This window comes from Nycticebus coucang, chromosome 9 (genome assembly GCF_027406575.1).
Source record: "Nycticebus coucang isolate mNycCou1 chromosome 9, mNycCou1.pri, whole genome shotgun sequence".
Lineage (NCBI taxonomy): Eukaryota > Metazoa > Chordata > Mammalia > Primates > Lorisidae > Nycticebus > Nycticebus coucang.
Genome location: NC_069788.1, coordinates 23,107,714 through 23,129,034, shown reverse-complemented (window position 1 = coordinate 23,129,034; position 21,321 = coordinate 23,107,714). Strand labels below are relative to the sequence as shown.

The 21,321-nt window shown below is 38.4% G+C and overlaps 2 protein-coding genes across 3 annotated transcripts in view; one reads left to right on the top strand and one right to left on the bottom strand.

The window, feature by feature from the left end:
* The window catches only part of PRIM2 (DNA primase subunit 2), a 460,188-nt gene that overhangs the window by 14,068 nt on the left and 424,799 nt on the right, over positions 1–21,321 (top strand). The gene's annotated exons all lie outside the window — the stretch shown is intronic.
* The window catches only part of RAB23 (RAB23, member RAS oncogene family), a 34,058-nt gene continuing 16,999 nt past the window's right edge, over positions 4,263–21,321 (bottom strand). Inside the window, exons 4-7 of the mRNA XM_053600948.1 lie at positions 11,869–12,025; positions 10,379–10,461; positions 8,341–8,433; positions 4,263–5,707 (exon numbers count right to left, since the gene is read on the bottom strand). Of these exons, the coding sequence (XP_053456923.1) occupies positions 5,568–5,707; positions 8,341–8,433; positions 10,379–10,461; positions 11,869–12,025 (473 nt within the window). The 3' untranslated portion in view covers positions 4,263–5,567. The remainder of the gene's footprint in view (positions 5,708–8,340; positions 8,434–10,378; positions 10,462–11,868; positions 12,026–21,321) is intronic.

Sequence of the window (21,321 nt, the reverse complement as noted above, 5' to 3'; positions counted from 1 at the left end):
TACTTTCATTTGCTGTCGTCTTTCATGTAGGTAACAGATGATAAGGGTATTTAGTGTATGTTTTGCCCTGTCCCAATTGTGTACTTTTCCTAGAATGTAACCTTGTTTTAGGATAGACCTTCTGCCATCCTTGTTAGTGCCGATTCCCAGCGGTGTTCCTGTGCTGGTTTTTCTCCTGGCAGCCTGCTTTCTGCCTTCACGTTTAAGGACAGGCTAGAGTGCGACAGCTAGCAGGACTGCAAAGGAGTTGACAGAAGTAGACTCAGAGTTCATCAATGGAGTGAAAATCCCTCCCAGCTAAAAGTATGAGAGACAGAGAATTGCCCCTTTGTGGTATCTTCATTTAGGAACCCCAGACATTAAAAAAAAAAATCCCTAAAGCTCTGTGGGGTGAGAAGGGGAAAACTGGCAGCTTCTGGGGGTGCTTCCTTCCCAGGACCAGTGTTGCATCCTCCAGGGGGCACCATTCACATTGTTTTCTCTTAAATAAAACATAAACCAAATGAGGGATCAAGCGCAGGGACACAAAGGGTACAGCCATGGTCTTTTGCATTGAAGGGGCTGATCCAGCACCCTGACTCAGTGCTTAGGGTCCACCCCCAAAACATTGTGGTGATCAACTAAAAAAGAATTCTGCTTCAACATTTTAAAATCTGAAAGCATGAAATAATTTAACCACTGGAAGCAGCAGAGTAAGGATTTACAAACTAAAAAACATGATGATTTATTTATTTATTTTATTTCTGCAGTTTTTGGCCGGGGCTGGGTTTGAACCCACCACCTCCAACATATGGGGCTGGCGCCCTACCTCTTTGAGCCACAGGTGCCGCCTCCCCATGCAATGATTTTTAATGAGGGAAACATCCATGTATTTTGTGTTCCTTTCATATGATTGATGATTGTGATAAAGGCTGCTATACTGGAAGATACATTATTTATTGCTATTTTTGAAGGCTGAATTTTACAGTTTTTCAAAGACACAAATGAAAGTAAAAGAGCTAAGACCCTTGGAAAAGAAAAGGAACAAGGACACCTGAGCTTAGTCATTCTCTTATTTTTGTATGTCTACTCATACAACAAGCAGGCAAAATGAAAATAGACATTCTGCTTAGGGACATTACTACATCCTGAAATTTTCAGTCATGAACTAAGAGTAAACACGTCAACTAGATCACACCAGCTTCTAATTACCTCAGTCAACTAAATATTGTTGCAGATACACTTCCCTTGCATACAGTGGGTATACAAACCCCTGAGGGTCGATTTCACTAGTCCAGCTTTAACATACGGTCTTCTAGGGACGACTAGAACATGTTAAGGCGGGCACAGTTTGTGCACAAGTTTGATAAAGGGTGTCAGATTGGAAAACATTTAGCGGAGTAGTATAAATACATCTCCAAATGTAATCATTACACCTCAGTGGTCTGAAGATGCTACAACCTGTAAGCCCTGGGACAAAACACAGAATACACTCGGGCACAAAACCACTGGGGTAAGCTCCAGTGCAGGAAGACTGGCAGGAGCTCCCAACCCCACCACTTACCCAAAGACATGGAATTTAATCTACGCCCTGGCCTCCTAAACTATAAATCAAGGTAATAATGCTCCTTCAAGATATGAAGTGTAAAGTGTGCAAGGTGCTGACACTTGGAAAGCGCTTATTACATGAATTACAACTATACCATAATACAATGTGAAGGCAAATGTTATCTGGGGCCCAAAATCCCAGTCACATTTTGTACCTTTTACTACTTAGTTCCACACTGGTGATGCCAATCACACACATCATACAAAATTCCAGCTTTAAAATGCATTTATTTTTTGATTATTAGAATTCATGTTCCATGAAATTTTTATCACGTGTTTTTAAATTACTCTTGAAAGCATAACCACTATCAATACATACGAGTGGTTTTCCATTTAAATTTATAAAAGCATTATTTATTAGTAACAAAAATATAGAAGGGGTTCAGTTTTCCTTAGAATCCAAGTTTTAAAAGATCATTTACTAACATCCTCCTATCTACCTCGATATTTCAAGACCAAGAAGAAAAGGTAGTACTTCCTAATAAAGATTATTACAGAGAAGTCGTCCAATGTGGTTTTAAATATTTTGTGGTTTGGGGATTGGGTATTTCAGAGTCCCATGTGGTTTTAAATATTTTCTGCTAGCAAATAAATTCACTTGTGTGATAGATTTATGCACTGAATAGGTGAAAACCTAAAGGATAAATAATGCACCTGACATCCATATCTAATAATTAAGACTGAGTAAATCTACTTATTAGATAGGTATCATGTGGGACAAGCTTCCACCCCATCAGTCCATTTTGTTTTCAAAGAGAGACACTGTGATACGTTAATGAGAGCATTTCAGCTGGCGACCAGTAACTATTTCAAAGGTTTTGAAAAGGATGCTACAATTAACAAGACCTTACATTAGGAAAGTACAGCACTGTAAGTTGGGACATTAGGTTCCAAGGCCAACTCTGCACTTTAGGATCTACAGGTACGATGCAGTACATGTTACAAGGTTTCTAAGCACTGATCTGCTAACTCTGAAAAGACCATCTAACTTCACAATGAGGAAAGTCATTTATCTTCTTTTTGATAGTGTTAGCTTTATCTTATTTTGAAAAAGTATGTGTGTGTTATCAACTTTGGACAGATAAAAAAGAAATTATTTAACCTGTTTTTACTTAACTCCACTGCCTTATGTGAGTTAGTTATTCTGCCAAGGATGTCCAATCTGTGGCCCACGGGCCACATGCAGATTATTTGAGGATGGTTTTATTTATTTGTGGTGTTAGATTATCACAAAAATTCTGCACAGACCTTTTATATGGTCATCAGTTGGCATTAGTGTTTATGTATTTAATGTGTGTATGTATTTAATGTGTGGCCCAAGACAACTCTTTCCAATGTGTAACAGAAAAGAAAAAAGGTTGGACACCCCTGCTATAAAAGGAAAAAGGAAACTTGAGGAACTCTAAAATATGCCAACTATTCCACAGCTGTATGTCTGTGTGATAAAAATCAGACATAAGGTAAAAAAGGAAATTGAAGCACGAATGCACAATAACCTGGAATGTTGGGTAAGTTTTTCTTTAGTATATGTGGACTCAATAGATATTACTAGTAAACTTATTTTGTCATTTTTTTAAAACTTTAGAAACTGACAAGTTAACATACCACTGGTGGCTGATTAGCAAGCCTACTTAAAGTGACTAATTACGATTAGGTTTGAAATACAGCAGTGTGAATTAAAATTTAAAATGTATAACAAAGATTTCTCAGTTCTTATTCTAGTAGAAGGATAAAGGCAGGAGGATCACTTGGGCCCAGAAGTTTGAGGCTGCAGTGAGCTATGATGACGCCGTTGCACTCTACCTGGGTGACAGAGGAGACTCAAGTGTTGGAAAAGAAAGGATAAAACTACTCCAAATTACATTACAAATACAAGGGAACCACAACCATCAGAGATGACATTTCTTATATAGAAAAGTAACACACTTTTTCCCACACACAATTAAGATGACATTATATAATGATTTTTCTGCTAATAAGGACTGTAAGTATTTACTGCAAAATATATTTTCTGTTAAAATTAAAGAGGCTGTATTGGGCGGCACCTGTGGCTCAGTGAGTAGGGCACCGGCCCCATATACCGAGGGTTGCGGGTTCGAACCCAGCCCCGGCCAAACAGCAACAGCAAAAAAAAAAACAGCTGGGCGTTGTGGCGGGCGCCTGTAGTCCCAGCTGCTCGGGAGGCTAAGGCAAGAGAATCGCGTAAGCCCAAGAGTTAGAGGTTGCTGTGAGCTGTGTGACGTCATGACACTCTACCCGAGGGCGGTACAGTGAGACTCTGTCTCTAAAAAAAATAATAATAAAATAAAAAAAAATAAAGAGGCTGTATTTCAAGAGGGTAGAAAAGATGAATCACTACCAGGTGTCCACTAGTTAGAACTGAGTTTTTCCCCAATCACCTATCCCTCTGTCAGCAATGAGAGTGGTAACAACTGGTGACATAAAAATAAACATTTTATATTACTTTGAAATAGATAGTGCCAGATTGATCCCAATATTATGAGAAGTGAACATTTTCTCTTTATCATTTAACAAGGACACATTCCAGGAAATTTGATTATGTTTTCAACATTAATCTGGGCAGGAGGATGAGGATGGTATAGATGGAAGACATAAAAAAAAAAGATAAAAGAGGAATATATAGAACATCTAGTACAAATAATGAAAAATGACTTCATGACACATTTTCCAAGAAAAGTTATTTTTATGTATTTTGAAATCCTATAAAAACCAGGTATTTTATAGGTTAAAAACAAATCACCTTTAACAGAGTTCATGCAATTATCTTAGTTGGAAAGTAACATTTCTTAAATTACTGTGTATGTGATGCTGATGGACTTCTTGAGAAAATGGTATATAAACTGAAGATTACAGAAATTTTAAGTGATAATCTTAAAATACCATACAAAAATGTGTACACAAAAGGATGCTTTAGAGTTATAGGGTGTTACAAAATACATAATTTGGATTACAGCTAATTATATTTTATGCCTTTTTAAGAAATGGTTAGGATAGTCTTGTGAGTACAAAGTTAGGTTCTCAGCAGCAAAGGGTGCTCCACCACACTTCATAGGACCCCTGGAATAACCACAAACGTGCTGCATCCCTTCTCAGGGACAAGAGCTCACTATGCTTAAGGGTAGCCACGTGAGAAAGTCTCACCTAGGAGAAGCTCTAGCATGAAATGTTTTCACTCAGAAAGGAAAACTACTTTTAAAAGATTATAAACGATATAAATTCTGATAGTAAAGCACTATAAAAATTAGGTATGATATTTTTGGCACAAAGCACTTGTTAAATCCAAGCTTATTTTGCAAAATATATGTCTGGAATCTCTCATTTGAAAATAAAAACATACGCAGTGTGTAAATGGTTTTACAAATGAATTAATTAGCATCTACATTTCCTTAAATACTGCACAGACTTTCAGCTGACTCTAGTACCAGATATCTGCATGCACACCTCCACATTCTACATTATATAGGTATTGCACAAGTAACATTGCCAAAATACACACTAATGCAGCCTGGCAAGATTTAGGGTTTACCTTTCAGCATTATTTGTTATAAGTATTCAGATTCAATACTATTTTCCAAAAAAGTTAGATGACCAATTTCAGAAAAAATGCTTATTATCTTTCTTTGATCTATAATATTAAAATTTGTACCAATATATTTAGGCATTTTGATGTGTGTTCCAGCATTAAAAATTCAGTAAAATGTTTTTGACGTTTCTTACAGCAATCCCTCAAAAATAGGAGAAGCTCTGTCTAATGTAAAAAAAATAAGAAGTCCATAGGGCAGTAATTTTTCCACCAGAGGTCTCACTTTATATCCCGAAAAGCATTGCAGAGCAATATTTAAGTCTGTCAACTCTCAGAGACCCATTAGGTGCAAAGTCTTTTAAAAATCTTATACCATGACAGATGGGTTTCTTGTAATTGCACAATAGAATTCAACTTTTTTCTTTCCTAAAACATTTTAGGGTATGCTACAGCTGCTAAAGGGATTTCTATTTTTCTTGGTCCTTTGTTTGTTGGGTCTAAGATTGATGACATCTCCACCATTAAGGGTATTTGAATTCTGAGCCGAGTGACTTCCGCCAGATGTATTAAAGACACCTGTATGAATTGAGGGAAAACACAGATTGACAGTGATACTCCTCAGAACCGTGTTTTGCATTCAGCTTATTAGTAAAATCAGTAATATTTTCAAGTACAGTAGAACTTCCATGGTTGACCTTTTCCTTACACTGACCACTGCTGTAAGCTGACCTAATCTTCACAGACTAGACCTACACTACATGTACGTATCAGTACAGTAGGCCTAGTTCTTTGTGGTGGGTGCCCGTAGTCAACAGCTACTCTGGAGGCTGAGGAAGGAGGATCGTTTGAACCCAGGAGTTTGAGGTTGCTGTGAGCTAGGCTGATGCCACGGCGCTCTAGCCTGGGCAACAGAAGGAGGCTCTTGTCTCAAAAAAATAAAAATGTGGTCTTCCTCCATTGGCTAACAACAACAAAAAAAGTGGTCTATGGATCAAGTGACAGGTAGCTAAGGGAGATGAACTAAAGAAAAACTTCACTATTATAGTTTCCATTTTGAACTATACTGTTTGCAAAATGTAATCTTCAATTTATGAACTATTTAGCAACCACAATACACAAAACTCTGAACCAGAGATACTATCTAGGATGCAAAGATGATTATGATCAATTCTTACCCATAAAAAGTTTACAGTCTAGTACATGAGACAAGACACTAAACAAGTAACAACTATACGGCATTGTGAAGTGTCATAAAAGACACAAGAGACCAGGCGCAGTGGCTCACACCTATAATCCCAGAGCACAAGGTGGGTGGACTACCTGAGCTCAGGGGCTCAAGACCAGCCTGAGCAAGAGCAAGACCCCATCTCTACTAATAGAAAAACTAGCCAGGCTTTGTGGCAGGTACCTGTAGTCCCAGCTATTTGGGAGGCTGAGGCAAGAGAATCAATCAAACCTAAGAGTTTGAGCTTGCTGTGAGCTATGAGGCCATAGCACTCTACCCAGGGTCACAAAGTGAGACTCTGTCTCCAAAAAAAAAAGAGAGACAAGGGCCTATAGATGATTTCGAAGGAAGGACTAACTGTCTAATTTATAAGAAAAGAAAACTTACTGAAGAAGGTAGAACTGGACACTTGGCAATGCCCTTGGACTTAGATGCCTGTTTTTTTAGAAGAGCACGGAGCTGTAGTTTGAGCCTGATATACAGTTGAGAGAGCTTTTGAGATAATCCTTGAGAAACAAATAGTTCTTTGACAGAAGATGGAAAAGAGAGGTAATTCTCAATAGAAGGAACAAAATGAGCAAAAGTGAAGAAGTAATAAAACATGGGGTATGCTCAGGAAAGATCAAGACCTCTGAGAAAACCAGTAGATGGAGTAGGTGTGCAACAGTGAGCCTGAGGCTGCAGGCAGCACGGACAAAGTGTCTTTAAATGCGGAAATGGAGAGAATCTGCATTCACTTTGTCCCATTAAAGAGCTTTATCAGTAGACTGGAAGCAGACAGGAGTGGGGCCAAGGAGACTGGACCAGGTAAAGGCTTACTGCAAGTATCCTATGCTGTTTTACAAAGTACATGAGATGACTGATGGCAGGAAGTGATACAGTAAAAATGGCAAAGTAAGAAAAAAGAAGACCTAGTAATACCTCCCCCCCCCAAAAAAAACAGGTACCAAAAAAAATGAGGTGTGTGTTGATGTGTATGTAGTGAGGAAGATGGAATACAGATATGAAGTGATTACACAGAAGACTCAGAACCAGCAAATCTGGCCCTCAGATTCCTGGATGCAAAGCAAATAGGGAGACACAGTCAATCTGTTACTATGAAAAAGAAGAAAACACACTAGTTCTTCAGGGAATGCTGAGTTTTGCTAGCACTTAACATTAGAAAAAGAAATCACTAACAGGTAATATGCAAGATGGTAGGAAAGGGAAAAGGTAAGAATTCGTACCAACACAAATTCAGAAGGACAAGTGTTATATAAAGCTCCTTTATATAAAGGACAAACCTTTATAAAAAGTTTTTATATCTGAGGGCAGTGCCTGTGGCTCAGTGGGTAAGGTGCCAGCCCCATATACTGAGGGTGGCGGTTTGAACCAGCCCTGGCCAAACTGCAACAAAAAAAATAGCCAGGCGTTGTGGCGGGCGCCTGTAGTCCCAGCTACTCAGGAGGCTCAGGCAAGAGAATCACCTAAGCCCAGGATTTGGAGGTTGTTGTGAGCTGTGACACCACAGCACTCCACCAAGGACAATAAAGTGAGACTTGGTCTCAAAAAAAGTTTTTATTTCTGCTATCTTTAATAAATCAAATGAACTTAGAAAATTCAATGGTATAAAAACAAAATCAACTCAATATACCTTTTTTTTTTTTTTTTTTGTAGAGACAGAGTCTCAACTTTATGGCCCTCGGTAGAGTGCCGTGGCATCACACAGCTCACAGCAACCTCCAACACCTGGGCTTACGCGATTCTCTTGCCTCAGCCTCCCGAGTAGCTGGGACTACAGGCGCCCGCCACAACGCCCGGCTACAACTCAATATACCTTTTAACAAGAGACTTGATACTTGAGAATTTAATAATCACTGACTTAACATCTCTAATATTTCTTAAAGGAGCATATAATATATAGGTATATTATAAAAATATATTAATGATGAATAGAAAATAAATTTACCAAGTAAACATGAGCTAAAATTTCCTGGGTACTTACCGATTTTGTTACTACTTGAAAGCATTAGTTCTGGGTCCTCAGCTATTTGTTGTTTAAGTTTTTGAAGATATTTTTCAGCCAAATATTTAAAAACTGGAATTAAAAAACATCCCCCCAAATAATCAGATCAATTATGATTTATACATGTAAATCTGTTATTTCATATTACTTATAATATCTACACTTACTAAATAAATTTAAAATTAAATTCAAGGCTCAGAGGCTAGGGTGCCAGCTACATATACCAGAGCTGGTGGGTTTGAATCCAGCCCAGACCTGCCAAACAACAATGACAACTACAAACAAAAAATAGATGGGCAATGTGGTGGGCACCTGTAGTCTCAGCTACTTGGGAGGCTGAAGCAAGGGAATTGCTTAAGCACAAGAGTTGGAGGTTGCTGTGAGCTATGACACCATGACACCCTACCCAGGGCAACAGCTTGAGACTCTGTCTCAAAAAAAAAAAAAATTTTTTTTAATTAAAATTAGAAACATATATAGTACAATCTAGTTAAAAATACAACTTTTATAAGTTATTTGGGTGACTGTGAGAAGTACAATGATAATACTAATAAATTATAGTGGTACTTTGTTAGTAAAAAAGTAAAATAATAATTGTAGACATAGGCTCTTGAATAGTGACAAAGTCACTAACATTCAGTACAGTAAACTGACTCAGTCTTGAAAAGATGTCTACTTTCTTTAAGTGAAGAAAAGTAACCAGCATAATTGCAATCTGCAATCATCTTTCTCTACTCTCCCTTTCTTAAACTGGGAATTATTATTAAACAAATTAAGGTCACTGTAACTGTCTAATGGAATATCCACTACTGTGGGGTTCTAAATTCTGTAATTTTTAAAAGGTATTACATTCGAAACACATACAAGGTCTGACAATTAAGGTTATGAACTCAACCTTGAAAAAGCACTGTACAGTTCCTTGCTGAATTATCACTACAATCACCTTTGAAGTACTTCCCTTGGGAAGCTCTGCACTGATGCCAGTGCCTGGTCCACCCTTCAAAGCAATTTTGGAACTCTTTTTCTGGAATGGCCCTAGGAGCCATCAACACATTACCCTTGATATCCTGAATGTCATCAAAATGTCTTCCTTTCAATATTTCCTTTGTCTTCAGGTAAAGAAAAAGTCATTAGCCAGATCACGTGAGTAGGTAAGCTGTTCCAATATAGTTACTTGTTTACTGGCTAAAATCTCCCTCATGGACAGTGCTGTGTGAGCTCATGCACTGTTACAAGGCAACAGCCATGAGTTGTTGGTCAAGATTTTCAGTTAAGATTTTCTTATTTCTCTATCAATGTTTACTTGATCTGCTATGGTTTTCACAGTCAACTGATGATTCTGATATACAATTTGACAAATTTTTGCTAAGTTTTCATCAGTACTGCTCTTTACTGGTCATCCTGATCTCTCTTCCTCAATGATACTTTCTCTCCCCTCAGAAAAATGCTTAATCCATTTGTGTACTGCCATTTTCTTCATTGCATTATCCTCATAAACTTGGACTAACATGTCCCTGATTTCATTTCCACTCTTGCCAAATTTAATCAGAAATTTAATGTTTATTCGTTACTCTCATTCAAGTTCTCACATTCTTGCAACAGCACAAAAAAACACAATAATGAATGCCACTCAGCAAGATGCTACCACATGCCACATGAACCAACTGTGTGATACACCGCGGTTACAAAACCATACCACGTTTGTGCAGTGCTGAATGTAAGTGCATGGTGGTAACTTTGCAAACTTAATTGTCAGACCTCACATAAGCATGCATACATAGAGATAGCTTAGATTTTTAAAGATAATAAAAACTCCAAATCCCACCAGAGCAACAAGTATTCAAGGGCATTAGTAAATAATTAACTCAATTAAGGAGAATGCCTTCAAATTTTACCTGATGTCAAGTGATAAAAAGAAAACTTTGTGTTCACTAAATATAATTTCTGAACAGCACAACAGAAAAAGCAAAAGAATAAAACAAACTGTTATATCATATTTTTTAAAAAGGCAATTTACCTTCATTCACATTTAGATCTTCTTTCACTGATGTTCTGTAGAATCTTAACTTTAACCTTTTTGCCAGTGCCTCAGCTTCCTCACTGCACATCAATTAAAAAAATACTTATAAATGTACCTTCTGTCAAGTCTTTTTTTAAGTTACTTTAATTACATTTATTGAATACAGTTTGGCAGAGCAGGTTAGGAAGGTGGATCAGATCTTTCAGAAAATTTTCACATTTCTTTTTAAAGAAGCTTGATATTGATGCCTGGTTAAGTAAAACCAACTGAAAACTATGTTTCGTGAATCCCTTATTTTATTTTTGCTGGCCATGAAATAACTTTGCTGCAGAAAGCCAAAGTCAGCGTATTAATGATTATGTCTACAAAAGTGGACTTTTAATTTTAGTTTTGCTAGGACTCCTGATATTGTTGATAGTTTTATTAGTACTGTGGTCAACAACTGTGCTCTAAATGGCTCCCCAATATCCTGTCTCCTGGTTGTCACACCTTTTGTAGTCTCCCCCCACACTGTAATCAAGGTGTACCTGGGTGTCCAGTATTATACAACAGAAATGACAGTATGTGACTTCTGAGACTGACTTTTAAGGCAGTATAGCTTCTGCCTTGTTCTCTCTTCCATCACCTGCTCTGGGGGAGGTGGTTATCATTTTGTGAAAACACTAAAGCAGCCCTAAGGAGAGGCCCACATGGCAAGAACTAAGGCCTCCTGCCAAGTGAGTAAGCCACCTTGGAAAGGATGGTCTGGCGCAGTTAAGGTTTTTTGTGACTACAAACCGACCAACATTGTGACTGCAGCCTCATGAAAAACCAGCCAGCTAAGCCACTCCCAAATTCCTGACCCAAAGAAACTGTAATACAATAGGTATCTGTTGTTTCAACCCACTAAGTTTTGGGCTAATTTGTTATATAGCAACAGATAGCTAATATAAGAAAAAATAAGGTAAAAACCAAGCAAAGATTTTTAAAGCTAGCAAAAACATTAATCATGTAATGAGCAAATATTCATAGGGAAAATTATCTAGATGCTGGTCTCTGCCCACAAATTTGAGCATAATAGTTCCAAATATAGAAAAAAATATGAATTTGAACCTTTTATTGACATTCATCAATACAGGATAGCTACTTATTCTAGATACTAAAACACCTAGGTATACTTTTCTTAACATTCATCCTATATCTAGTTTGACTTAACACGAAGAATTGGATTTGTGGTACAAGGATCTGGGATTGCAGCTATAAAAGATCCTTCAAAATTTAATCTTTTAATTTTATGCATTTACAAATCTGTGAATTTTCTAAGCCCAAACCAATCACATAGAGTAGCTCATAGAAATTTTAAGTAAACTAAAACCTTTAAATAACTAAAACCTTCAAAATATAAGTAAATATAAAATCTTTCCTAAATCTTCTTGTCTATGCAAAGTTTAAATATGTTTTAACTTCAGAGAATTACTGTCCCTCCTCCCCCAAAGAAGCCATCTTACTTCTTTATACAAGAATCATCCAAAAGATCAATCTTGTTCTGTACAAGTACACTCGGTATATCTCCAACTTCAGCTACTACTTTCTCTCTCCAACTAGAAACTGCTTCAAAAGATTCCCTGTCAGTGGTAGAAAATACAAGCACACAAGCCTGGGCTCCTGTAAGGGCACAAAATAAAAATGTTATTTACATGAATAAAAAATCCCACAGCAGGGTGGGGGCAACTTAGACCTATTCAAAACAACTTTTATATAAATGCTGAACTCATCTCTGTAGCACTACTGCTTATTTCTCAACCTATACTCTATTTTCTAACTCAGAGAACCAATTTTTATCAAGAACAATGCTTCTCAAATATATTCAAATGTCAGAGTACCCTCAAAACCATATACTTTGTTGTTGGAACACCACAAATACATATTATAATTCCATTATAAGAGCTAGATAGAATTGGTAAATGAAGAAAGAATGATAGGTTGTTTTCAAGTTCTTGTCAATATTGTCATTTGTTTCTTAATTTCTTTCAGTATAAATTTAGGAAAAATTTGAGGAAAAAATCACAATTTACTCATTTTTTTCATTTCTCAAAAAAAGTATTATATTATTTAATTATATATTTTAATAGAATACCAGTGACCATAAGGAACATAATTTGAGAACCAATGCTAAAAGTAAAATCAATCAATCAATATAGCAGGGGAGAAAAAGCTTAGTTAAACACTGCATAATTCCTGTACTGGATACACTGACAATATTTTAACCATCAACTATCACTTGAGGCTGATGATACTTAAGATTTAAAATATGGCTAGGTGCAGTGGCTCATGCCTGTAGTCTCAGCTACTTGGAGGCTGACGTGGGAGGATCAAACTGAACCCAGGAGTTCAAGGCTTCTGCGAGAGATGATCATGCCACTGTCACTCCACTGACACAGCAAAACCCTGTCTCTAAATAAATAAATAAGCAGCAAACTCTTGGAAGAAGCTGTTTTAGAAATTATTAACTGTTCATTCAGGCAGCATGGTGATAAAAGCAGGTGTATCAGCAACAAGACAAAATCATCCTGGAGGTCAAGAGAATTTCCTCAAATCAAGGCATGCTTTCTAACTGCTATTCCTTCAGATCCCTTAGGTATAAGAGTTTTCTACTAAGACTCAAGACACTCTAGGGCCAGAAATAAGTATTTCTAAATCACCAGAGGAATATGTAGAAAGCAGATCACAGAATGAAAAAAGGAAAACAAAGAAAAAAACCCCCACAGTTCCCTAGTACTATAAAGGTAGAAGAGTCATGTGGGAAAAGGTTCTCTACTCTCTAAAAACAGGTTTTAAACCAAATGAATAATTAATTATATAAAACTGAAGAGATCAAATTAGTACATTGATAAATTTACATTTACTTGAATTCTAGTATTTACCTAAACTACAAATAACATTAATAATACGTTAAGAAACTGTTCTTTTTTCTTTTTCTTTTTTTTGAGACAGAGAGTCACTATATCATCCTTGGTAGACTGCCCTGGAGTCACAGCTCATAGCAACCTCTAACTCTTGGGCTTAAGCAATTCTCTTGCCTCAACCTCCCAAGTAGCTGGGACTACAGGCGCCCGCCACAATGCCTGGCTATATTTTTTGTTGCAGTTGTCATTGCTTAGCAGGTCCAGACTGGGTTCAAATCTGCCAGCCCCAGTGTATGTGGCTGGCGCCCTAACTACTGGTGCTGAGCCTGTTATTTCTTTTATCATAAAATTCTATTTATTAGCTTTAAGCCTAGAAGTTTATATCCAGTTAACTGCCATTTCAACTTTGTGGCACAATATGGTACTTCCAGGCACACAAGTTCTCAGACACGTAAAAACAGAAAAAACTGTTGGAAGTATATAATGAAAAAAGCTAAGCAGATAGTGAAAGAAATATGAGCAGATTAAGAAAAACTCATACAGGGTGGCACCTGTGGCTCAGTGAGTAGGGCGCTGGCCCCATATACCGAGGGTGGCGGGTTCTAAACCCAGCCCCGGCTGAACTGCAACCAAAAAATAGCCAGGCGCGCACCTGTAATCCCAGCTGCTTGGGAGGCTGAGGCAGGAGAATGGCGGAAGCCCAAGAGCTAGATGTTGCTGTGAGTCCTGTGACATCATGGCACTCTACTGAAGGCGGTAAAGTGAGACTCTGTCTCTACAAAAAAGAAAAAAGAAAAACTCATACAAAAAGTCAAGGACCAAAAGATAAAAGAAAAAGCAATTCCCTAACAGCCCCAAAACTATTTAGTAGGGGCCAGGATGGGAAGAGATCAAAGGAGGGTAAGAATGTGCCAAAGGGCTCATCTGAAGAGGAAGATGTAATGTGGACATGATTTACATAATCAAGGGAGGTGTGTACACAGTGCGGCAGGTGCCTGCGGCCCTGCCCATGTCCACTCAGCCCCAGTTTCATTGTGGCTGTGGAGGGCAGGTCCTGCCGCCAAGGTCCTGCCTCAAGCCCATGCTGCAGGTGGCTCCCTCTGCTTTCCTGCCTCAGGACTTTGCTGATGCATCCCCAAATGGGAACTGAGGCCTCTGGAGGAAAGCTTAAGCTGTGGGTATGTGAATCCTGTGGCATGAGAGGCACACCTACATGGTTCCTCAAAGAGACTTACCCCCAGCGATACTCAGAACCCTGTATTGTTTTTCTCCCTTCCTTGCCTCACTCTCTCCTGGTCTTTCATGTCCTGGGATCACGTCCCATATAAACCACCCTCACCCAGCCAGGGTAGGAGAAGGGCAGAGAAAGGCTCAAACTAAGACAGTAAGTTAAAGGCAATCACCCCAAGAATAAAAAACTCGGTGACTACTAAACAGGAGAAAAATAAGTATCTCTCAAAAGAATGATACACAAATCTCCAAAGCTGTATGGTTCACCTGATAACACGCCTGCAGATCAGATGCTGTACCACTTTGTCTGATTTAACCTAAATATACTGCTAAAATAAAAAAAGAAAATGAACAGATGGCCTGGATAACTTTTGTGGTTATAATAATTCTAACAAATGTTGGCCAACTACTTGTTTTAACTTCCTCTAACTCAATAAAATACTTTGTCAAACTGTGATCTATAATGGTTCTTTTATGTTTAGAAAAAGTCTAATGATTAAAAAGCATTCTTTCTTTCTTTCTTTTTTTTTTTTTTTGTGTGTTTTTGAAATAGAGTTTTGCTCTTTTAACCCAGGCTAGCGTGCAGTCATCATAGCCCCCACAACCTCTAACTCCAGGGCTCCAGCAATCCTCTTGCCTCAGCCTCCTGAGTAGCTGGAACTATAGGTGTGCTCTAAACACCTATAGCTGATTTTTCTATTTTTTGGTAGAAACGGGGATCTTGCTCTTCTTGGAGTGGTCTGAACTCCTGACCTCAAGTGATCCTCCTGCTTAGCCACCCAGAGTGCTAGAATTACAGGCTTAATACATTCAGTATGCCAGGGTGCTGTACTTTGGGGTAGCATATCCTCCACTCCATCTCAAACCCAGAAAGAATGGACATCAGCAGGACCAATTAAGGAGCTTGCTAAATGTTCTCAGACACCTGGACTAGTGACGCCTTACTTCAAGCCTGAGAAAGAGGCAGTGGCTGGGAGTAAAGTGAAAGACAAGAGAGCTGCACTTGGGAGGAACCATGCTCCCTAGAGGCAGGGCAAAGACCGCACATGAATTTCACGTGGGCAGAGATTAACCATGGCTAAGACTTAGAGCTAATGTTAACTAAAAAGAAAACTTACAAGGTTTACACTGTGGGAAAAGGAGAGTTTTATTTATCAAAGAGTTTTAGCTTGGAGTGGCCATTCTGGCAGGCTGGGAAACAAGGCTCTGGTCCTCCTTTGTCTCACCCAGGAGAAGGAAGAAACATCTCTTGTAAGCTAGGGAACTAAGAGACAAAAGGAAAAGCATCTATATTGAGAGGAGTGGCTAAACATACATACTTTTAAAACTACAGGAGAAGTCATGAGTATTTATGAAAAGAAATAAATACTCATGCGCTTTACATCTCACATTCCCTTGCGGCTGGGAACTCAGTTTTAAGGTTTCTCTGGGGTCCCGTTGGCCGAGAGGGGTTGTTCAGTTAGCAGAGGGCTTAGGATTTTGTTTTAGTTCACGTTAGTGATGGGGTTCAGGATATGCTATCCCTAAAATATGGGACCCTGGCATACTGAATGTTTTAAGTTGAAGGAATTTCAGAAAACACTGGAAGCAGAAAGTCCCCCTCCTAAAACTCAGGATTTTCTGACTTTCCCCTGAAGCAGGTCAGAAGATCTTTATGTGCATATTCTCCCCATACTGAGAAGAAAGAAGCGTCCTTATTGACAAAGATGAAGGAACAAAAAGAAGAATCTAAACAAACAGGCATTGCTGTTTCCCCAGGTTAACACACTCACCTCACGTTCCCTGTCCTATCATCTCTCCAAACTTCCTCAAACCTCCTATAAAAACACTAAGGCTTGACTTTCTTCAGTCGTCTTTAACTTATGAAGGCTCTCATGTCATATTAAATAAATCTGTATGCTTTTCTCTTACTAATCTGTCTGTTGCTGTGGGTCCACACCTATGAACTTAGAAAGGGAGACAGAAAAGATAGTTCTCACTCCCTCTGTAGCATGAGCTAGTGATTTTAAATCACGTGGAGTAGGGCCATTTAGCAGGTGACAGGAGCACAGCACAAAGGAAGATCGGGGTAGAATGCTTGCGAAGGGATTGGAACATGCCACCATGGCAAAAAAATTATTCTGAAAATTATTTTAAATATTTTAAGAACAGATCTGAGTCCTTAAAATCCCTCCCAAAAGAACTCAATTGTCATAAATCTCCAGGACACAGAAGACTGACCACACCAAAAAATACATTGTAACAAAACTGTCATACTTCCCATCTGTTCTACGGGCGCATGTATCTTTCAAAAAAAAAACATTTATTTTTCTCATAAATGCCCTTCTCTCCCTCCCTTTCTCTGTTAAGATAGGCCCCAGATTCCAACCCTTTCCTTGAGTGAACGTTCACTTGTACAAGACTGAAATCTGTCTTTTCTCTTGCTAATCCATCATTCTCCAGAATAAAGCATGCCCCCCATCATGGACCTAAGAGGGTAGAGGAAGTTATTCCTCCTCTACACTTGATTCCCATTGTTACAAAGGAACACAGCAACTGCCACAACCGAGTACACATGCCCAGAAGAAATGCCCAAGAATGGAAACCTGGAGAAATCCAGGACAATTACTAAGAGAAAGAATCATCTTCAAACATCTGCCACCTATAGGGCCCCAACATCAGACAACAATCGCACCTGCCACAGTACCCTCCCACATCCCTCTCCTCCTATGTCTCACCCAGAAGAAGGAAGAAACATCTCTTGTAAGCTAGGGAAAAGAATGGGGAAAGAATGAATCAACCAACATCCCCTCCCTTTCCCATGATTACTGGCCTGTTAAAAGTCTCAAGAGTAGATAAGAGATTTAATGCTAAATTACATTTGGAGTTTTGACTATTACACAGGACTGGCTATACTAATTTCCAAATTGAGACTGTTTATGAATAGATCTATGAGGCAGTTGAAAAAAATTACTTGAGAGTGACCAGAAAAAGACACGCGCTAAAGGGAATTTTTATTTAAGGTCGAGGAAAGGACTTGCCCCTCTTCCTACTGCCCAAGAAAATATAAGGGGATGGAGAAACACAAAAACAAAAATTGCATTTTGATAACTTATGAGCTGAACCTGTTCAACAAAGCAATTACTGTAAATATTCTTAATTCAAAAGGGATACTATATAGTGATCCTTCCTTTCTCTACCTTTGATCTCAAGTTCTTTGTTGGTACCAGTTATCTTCAGGAAAGTTAATGCTTTAAGTGCTTTAAATTTCTCTCCTACAGTCATATGGACATATCTTACACCCTTGATATTTAAAGGCAGTTAGTCTTTTCACTTGGTTGGGATTCCTGAAAGGCTCTGTGATATGATCTGTGCCTTGCTGCAACCTATTAACAAGAAGGTCATGTTTCAACATGTCTGAATATATAATTAAAGCCACCATTCCAAGACCATAAGGGAACTTTTAAACATAGATTTTGGCATAATTGGTCTTTCAAATAAATTATAATACAATTTTTAATTATTAATCCGTTGATTTTTTTATGCAAACCAAATAACACATTTCTAGAATTTAAACCAGTGAGTCCTAATTTTATAAGGCATAGTGTTTCTATCACTAAATAAAACTCATTCATTTTAGCCCTTCCCTTCTCTTCCTGATCTTTATTTGTATTTAATTACATCATTATCTGAATCTATACTAGAAGCAGATATTATCTGATTGCCTAGGCGGCGTCTCTTCCTAAAAAGACCTCTCTCCTACTGTACAGTAGCCATATGATTTAGGTAGACTAAACCTATCCTTTGCTGGGGTGGAAGGAGGGTTACATGATACAGGCCAATTAATCACATTTCTCTGACTATAGCAATCAGGTCAAGGGTAGTCTAATCAGAGAAAAGTTCAGGACTCCAATGTTGTAGGAGGTAACCTCTCTTGCCAAGGATGTAAGCACTGATGTGGCTTTCATTGGTCTTGGTGGCAATCATGCAAGCAAGAGGAAAACCAGCGTGAGACGTGAGGGGGTAGCGAGGCCAGGGGAATCAGAAAGGTACGGCCTGAACAAAACACAAGTCCAGGTGATTCCACTTTCAGACTTTTCAATGAAATCAGTAGACCGTCTTTCTCATTTAAACCAGTTTGAAATTACTTTTCTACTGTCAGCAACTAAAATCATTCTGATGGGATCCCAAAAGAAAATAGAAAAGAAAATTCTAAAAATATACCATTTTTCAAATTTATGTATAATTTTTTTCTTCCTTAATTCAAATTGTATTATGGTAAATGTTTATCTTTATGATTTAGAAAAGGAAGTTGAAATTTCAAAGACCTGTCTCAGTATCCCACCCTCTTTGCTGTTTTATTAAAATATAGTTGGCTAAAAGTAATTAGTTACATTATTAAGATAAACTTTTAACAGACATCTATTTAGAAGCTTAAGACCACTTTAAATTAAAATGTTAAACACAGAGGAACTAAAGCTATTTTAAAAGCTTTTTAGTTCAAATGAAACACGGTGCAAAGTAAACATCACCCACAGTAAATTAAGATGTAAATACTAGTAATTATAGGCTTTTTAGTTTCTGACAGAAAAAGATTTTTACACACTATTAAAGGGAACTCGTATGATCTGAGGAGATCTTAAAAGTATGAAACCATAACAGGAAGTATACAACAGACTGAGTGCATGGCTCATGCCTGTAATCTTAGCATTTGGGGGAGGCTGAGCCAGGAGGATTGCTTGAGGCTAGAAGTTTGAGACCACCCTGAGCAAAACAATGAGACCCCATCTCTAAAAAAAGAAAATTAACTGGATATTGTGGCAGAAACCTATAGTCCCAGCTACGTGGGAGGCTGAGGCAGGAGGATGGCTGAGCCCACGGTTTAATGTTCAAGGCCGCAGTGAACCATGATTATGCCACTGCACTGCAGTCGTGAGTGACAGAGCAAGATCCCATCCCCAAAAAACAAATTTTAAAAAAAGAAAGAAAGAATCTGGAGACTATTCAAGGGCAAAATGCATGTGAAGAATCAGCAAATGAGGCTGGACCGACAAGGAAAAACACAACAGCAAAGTCCTATGAATATGATGCCGAAGTGCCCAAACTTCTTCCTCAACTAAGAGAAAATTACTTAAAAGAGTTTTAACCAAGGGTGGCGCCTGTGGCTCAAGGAGTAGGGCTCCAGTCCCATATGCTGGAGGTGGTGGGTTCAAACCCAGCCCCGGCAAAAAAAAAAAAAAAAAAAAAAGAGTTTTAACCAAGGAAGTAATCTGATAGTGAGAAGAATAAAATAGTTTTCATTTGATTGCATCTATTTTCTCCAAGAACAAAGCAAGAAAATCAACTGAGAGTGGAGAGGAGGAAGGAATCCTGAAGGTTAAGGCAAGAGAAAGCATAAAATAGCTCTTTCCGAAAATGGCAAAAGACTTGCCTAAGAAGTGTCTCACAGCAGTGAGTACTCACTAAAGTCACATAACTGTAACTTCAAAGTTCAGTCAGATGGTTTTGTCTGCCATTCTCAGCAAGATTCAGGTGCATGGATGCAGATGAGTAGATGGCTGGTTGTAACTGGATTGAGTGTCTGCTGAGCAAGTAATAGGCAGAGGGCAGGTTAGGACTTAAAGGTGTTTGTAAGCAAATGTTTACAGAACCAGAAAAATAAATCTAAGTTAAAGAAGGAAAGAAGTAAAGCCATGTGGAAGATAGTATTTTAAAAATGGCAGGGTAAGTGAATAGAAGTTCTCAATGATTTCAAGGATAGTTAAGAATCTGAGTATTAAAGTTAACAAGCTAGAAGCATACAAAATAGTGGTTAGAGAGTGGGAGACAGGAGGGGCTTAGATTTTGGCAGCAATAAAGAAGACTGTAGGCCTTGAAGAGGACAAGAAAATGAGCCATGAGCCAAAGTTATCAGGAAGGAAGCAGAAGTCCGTAGACCACAGCACCGAGGGGTCATCAGAAGTAGGCAAAAGTCTCACGACTTGGACTTTCAGCATGCTGAAGTTTTGGAAGATGCCTTCTGCACAACATCCTTCAGGTCTTGAAGAATACAGGTATATGGGGATGTGAGTAAAAAGATGGGCACCACTACAGAAGGCAACAGGGGGAGCTGTGTCTTTAGGACACAATCAAGTTTACTTACAAGTGAAAAATTCAGAAAAAAGGTTCTGTCAGAGAAGGGATCATCAGTGCTTACCAGTTAATTGTGCCTTTCTATCTCCTACAGTATCTAGGAAATTCAGAGTATTAAATGCCTGGCAATATGAATTATCAATTGATAGGCATTTACTTGGCATCAACATGCCATAATGTTACATAGTACCTGATACAGCTTTCAATTACAGTGTCCTCTCATTTCAATTACCGTTGGCAGTGAGTTAAAGGAACACTCAAAATAGTATTCTAAATTCCAAAAGAAAAGGATTGCATTTTAAAGGGAAATGTTAAAAGGAAAAGTTCTATTTGAAAGTTTCATTTATGCTTTTCTTAAGGAATTTAAGCCTACTTTTTTTTTTCCACTCTCAGTAGAGTGCCATGTTATTATAGTTCACAGCAACCTTAAACTCTTGGGCTCAAGTAATTCTCTTGTCTCAGCCTCCCAAGTAGCTGGGACTACAGGCAGCTGCCAAAACTCCCACCTATTTTTTAGAGATGGAGTCTTGCGCTTATTCAGGCTGGTCTTGAACTCCTGAGCCTCAAGCAATCCACCTGCCTCGGCCTCCCAGAATACTAGGATTATAGGGATGACCCACTGCGCCTGGCCTTCAGCCCACATTTTAGAGCTTTAAATTCTACAGTCACGGTTCCTTCCTCTCACAAGTATCTCACATTTCTGTGAATTTCTAC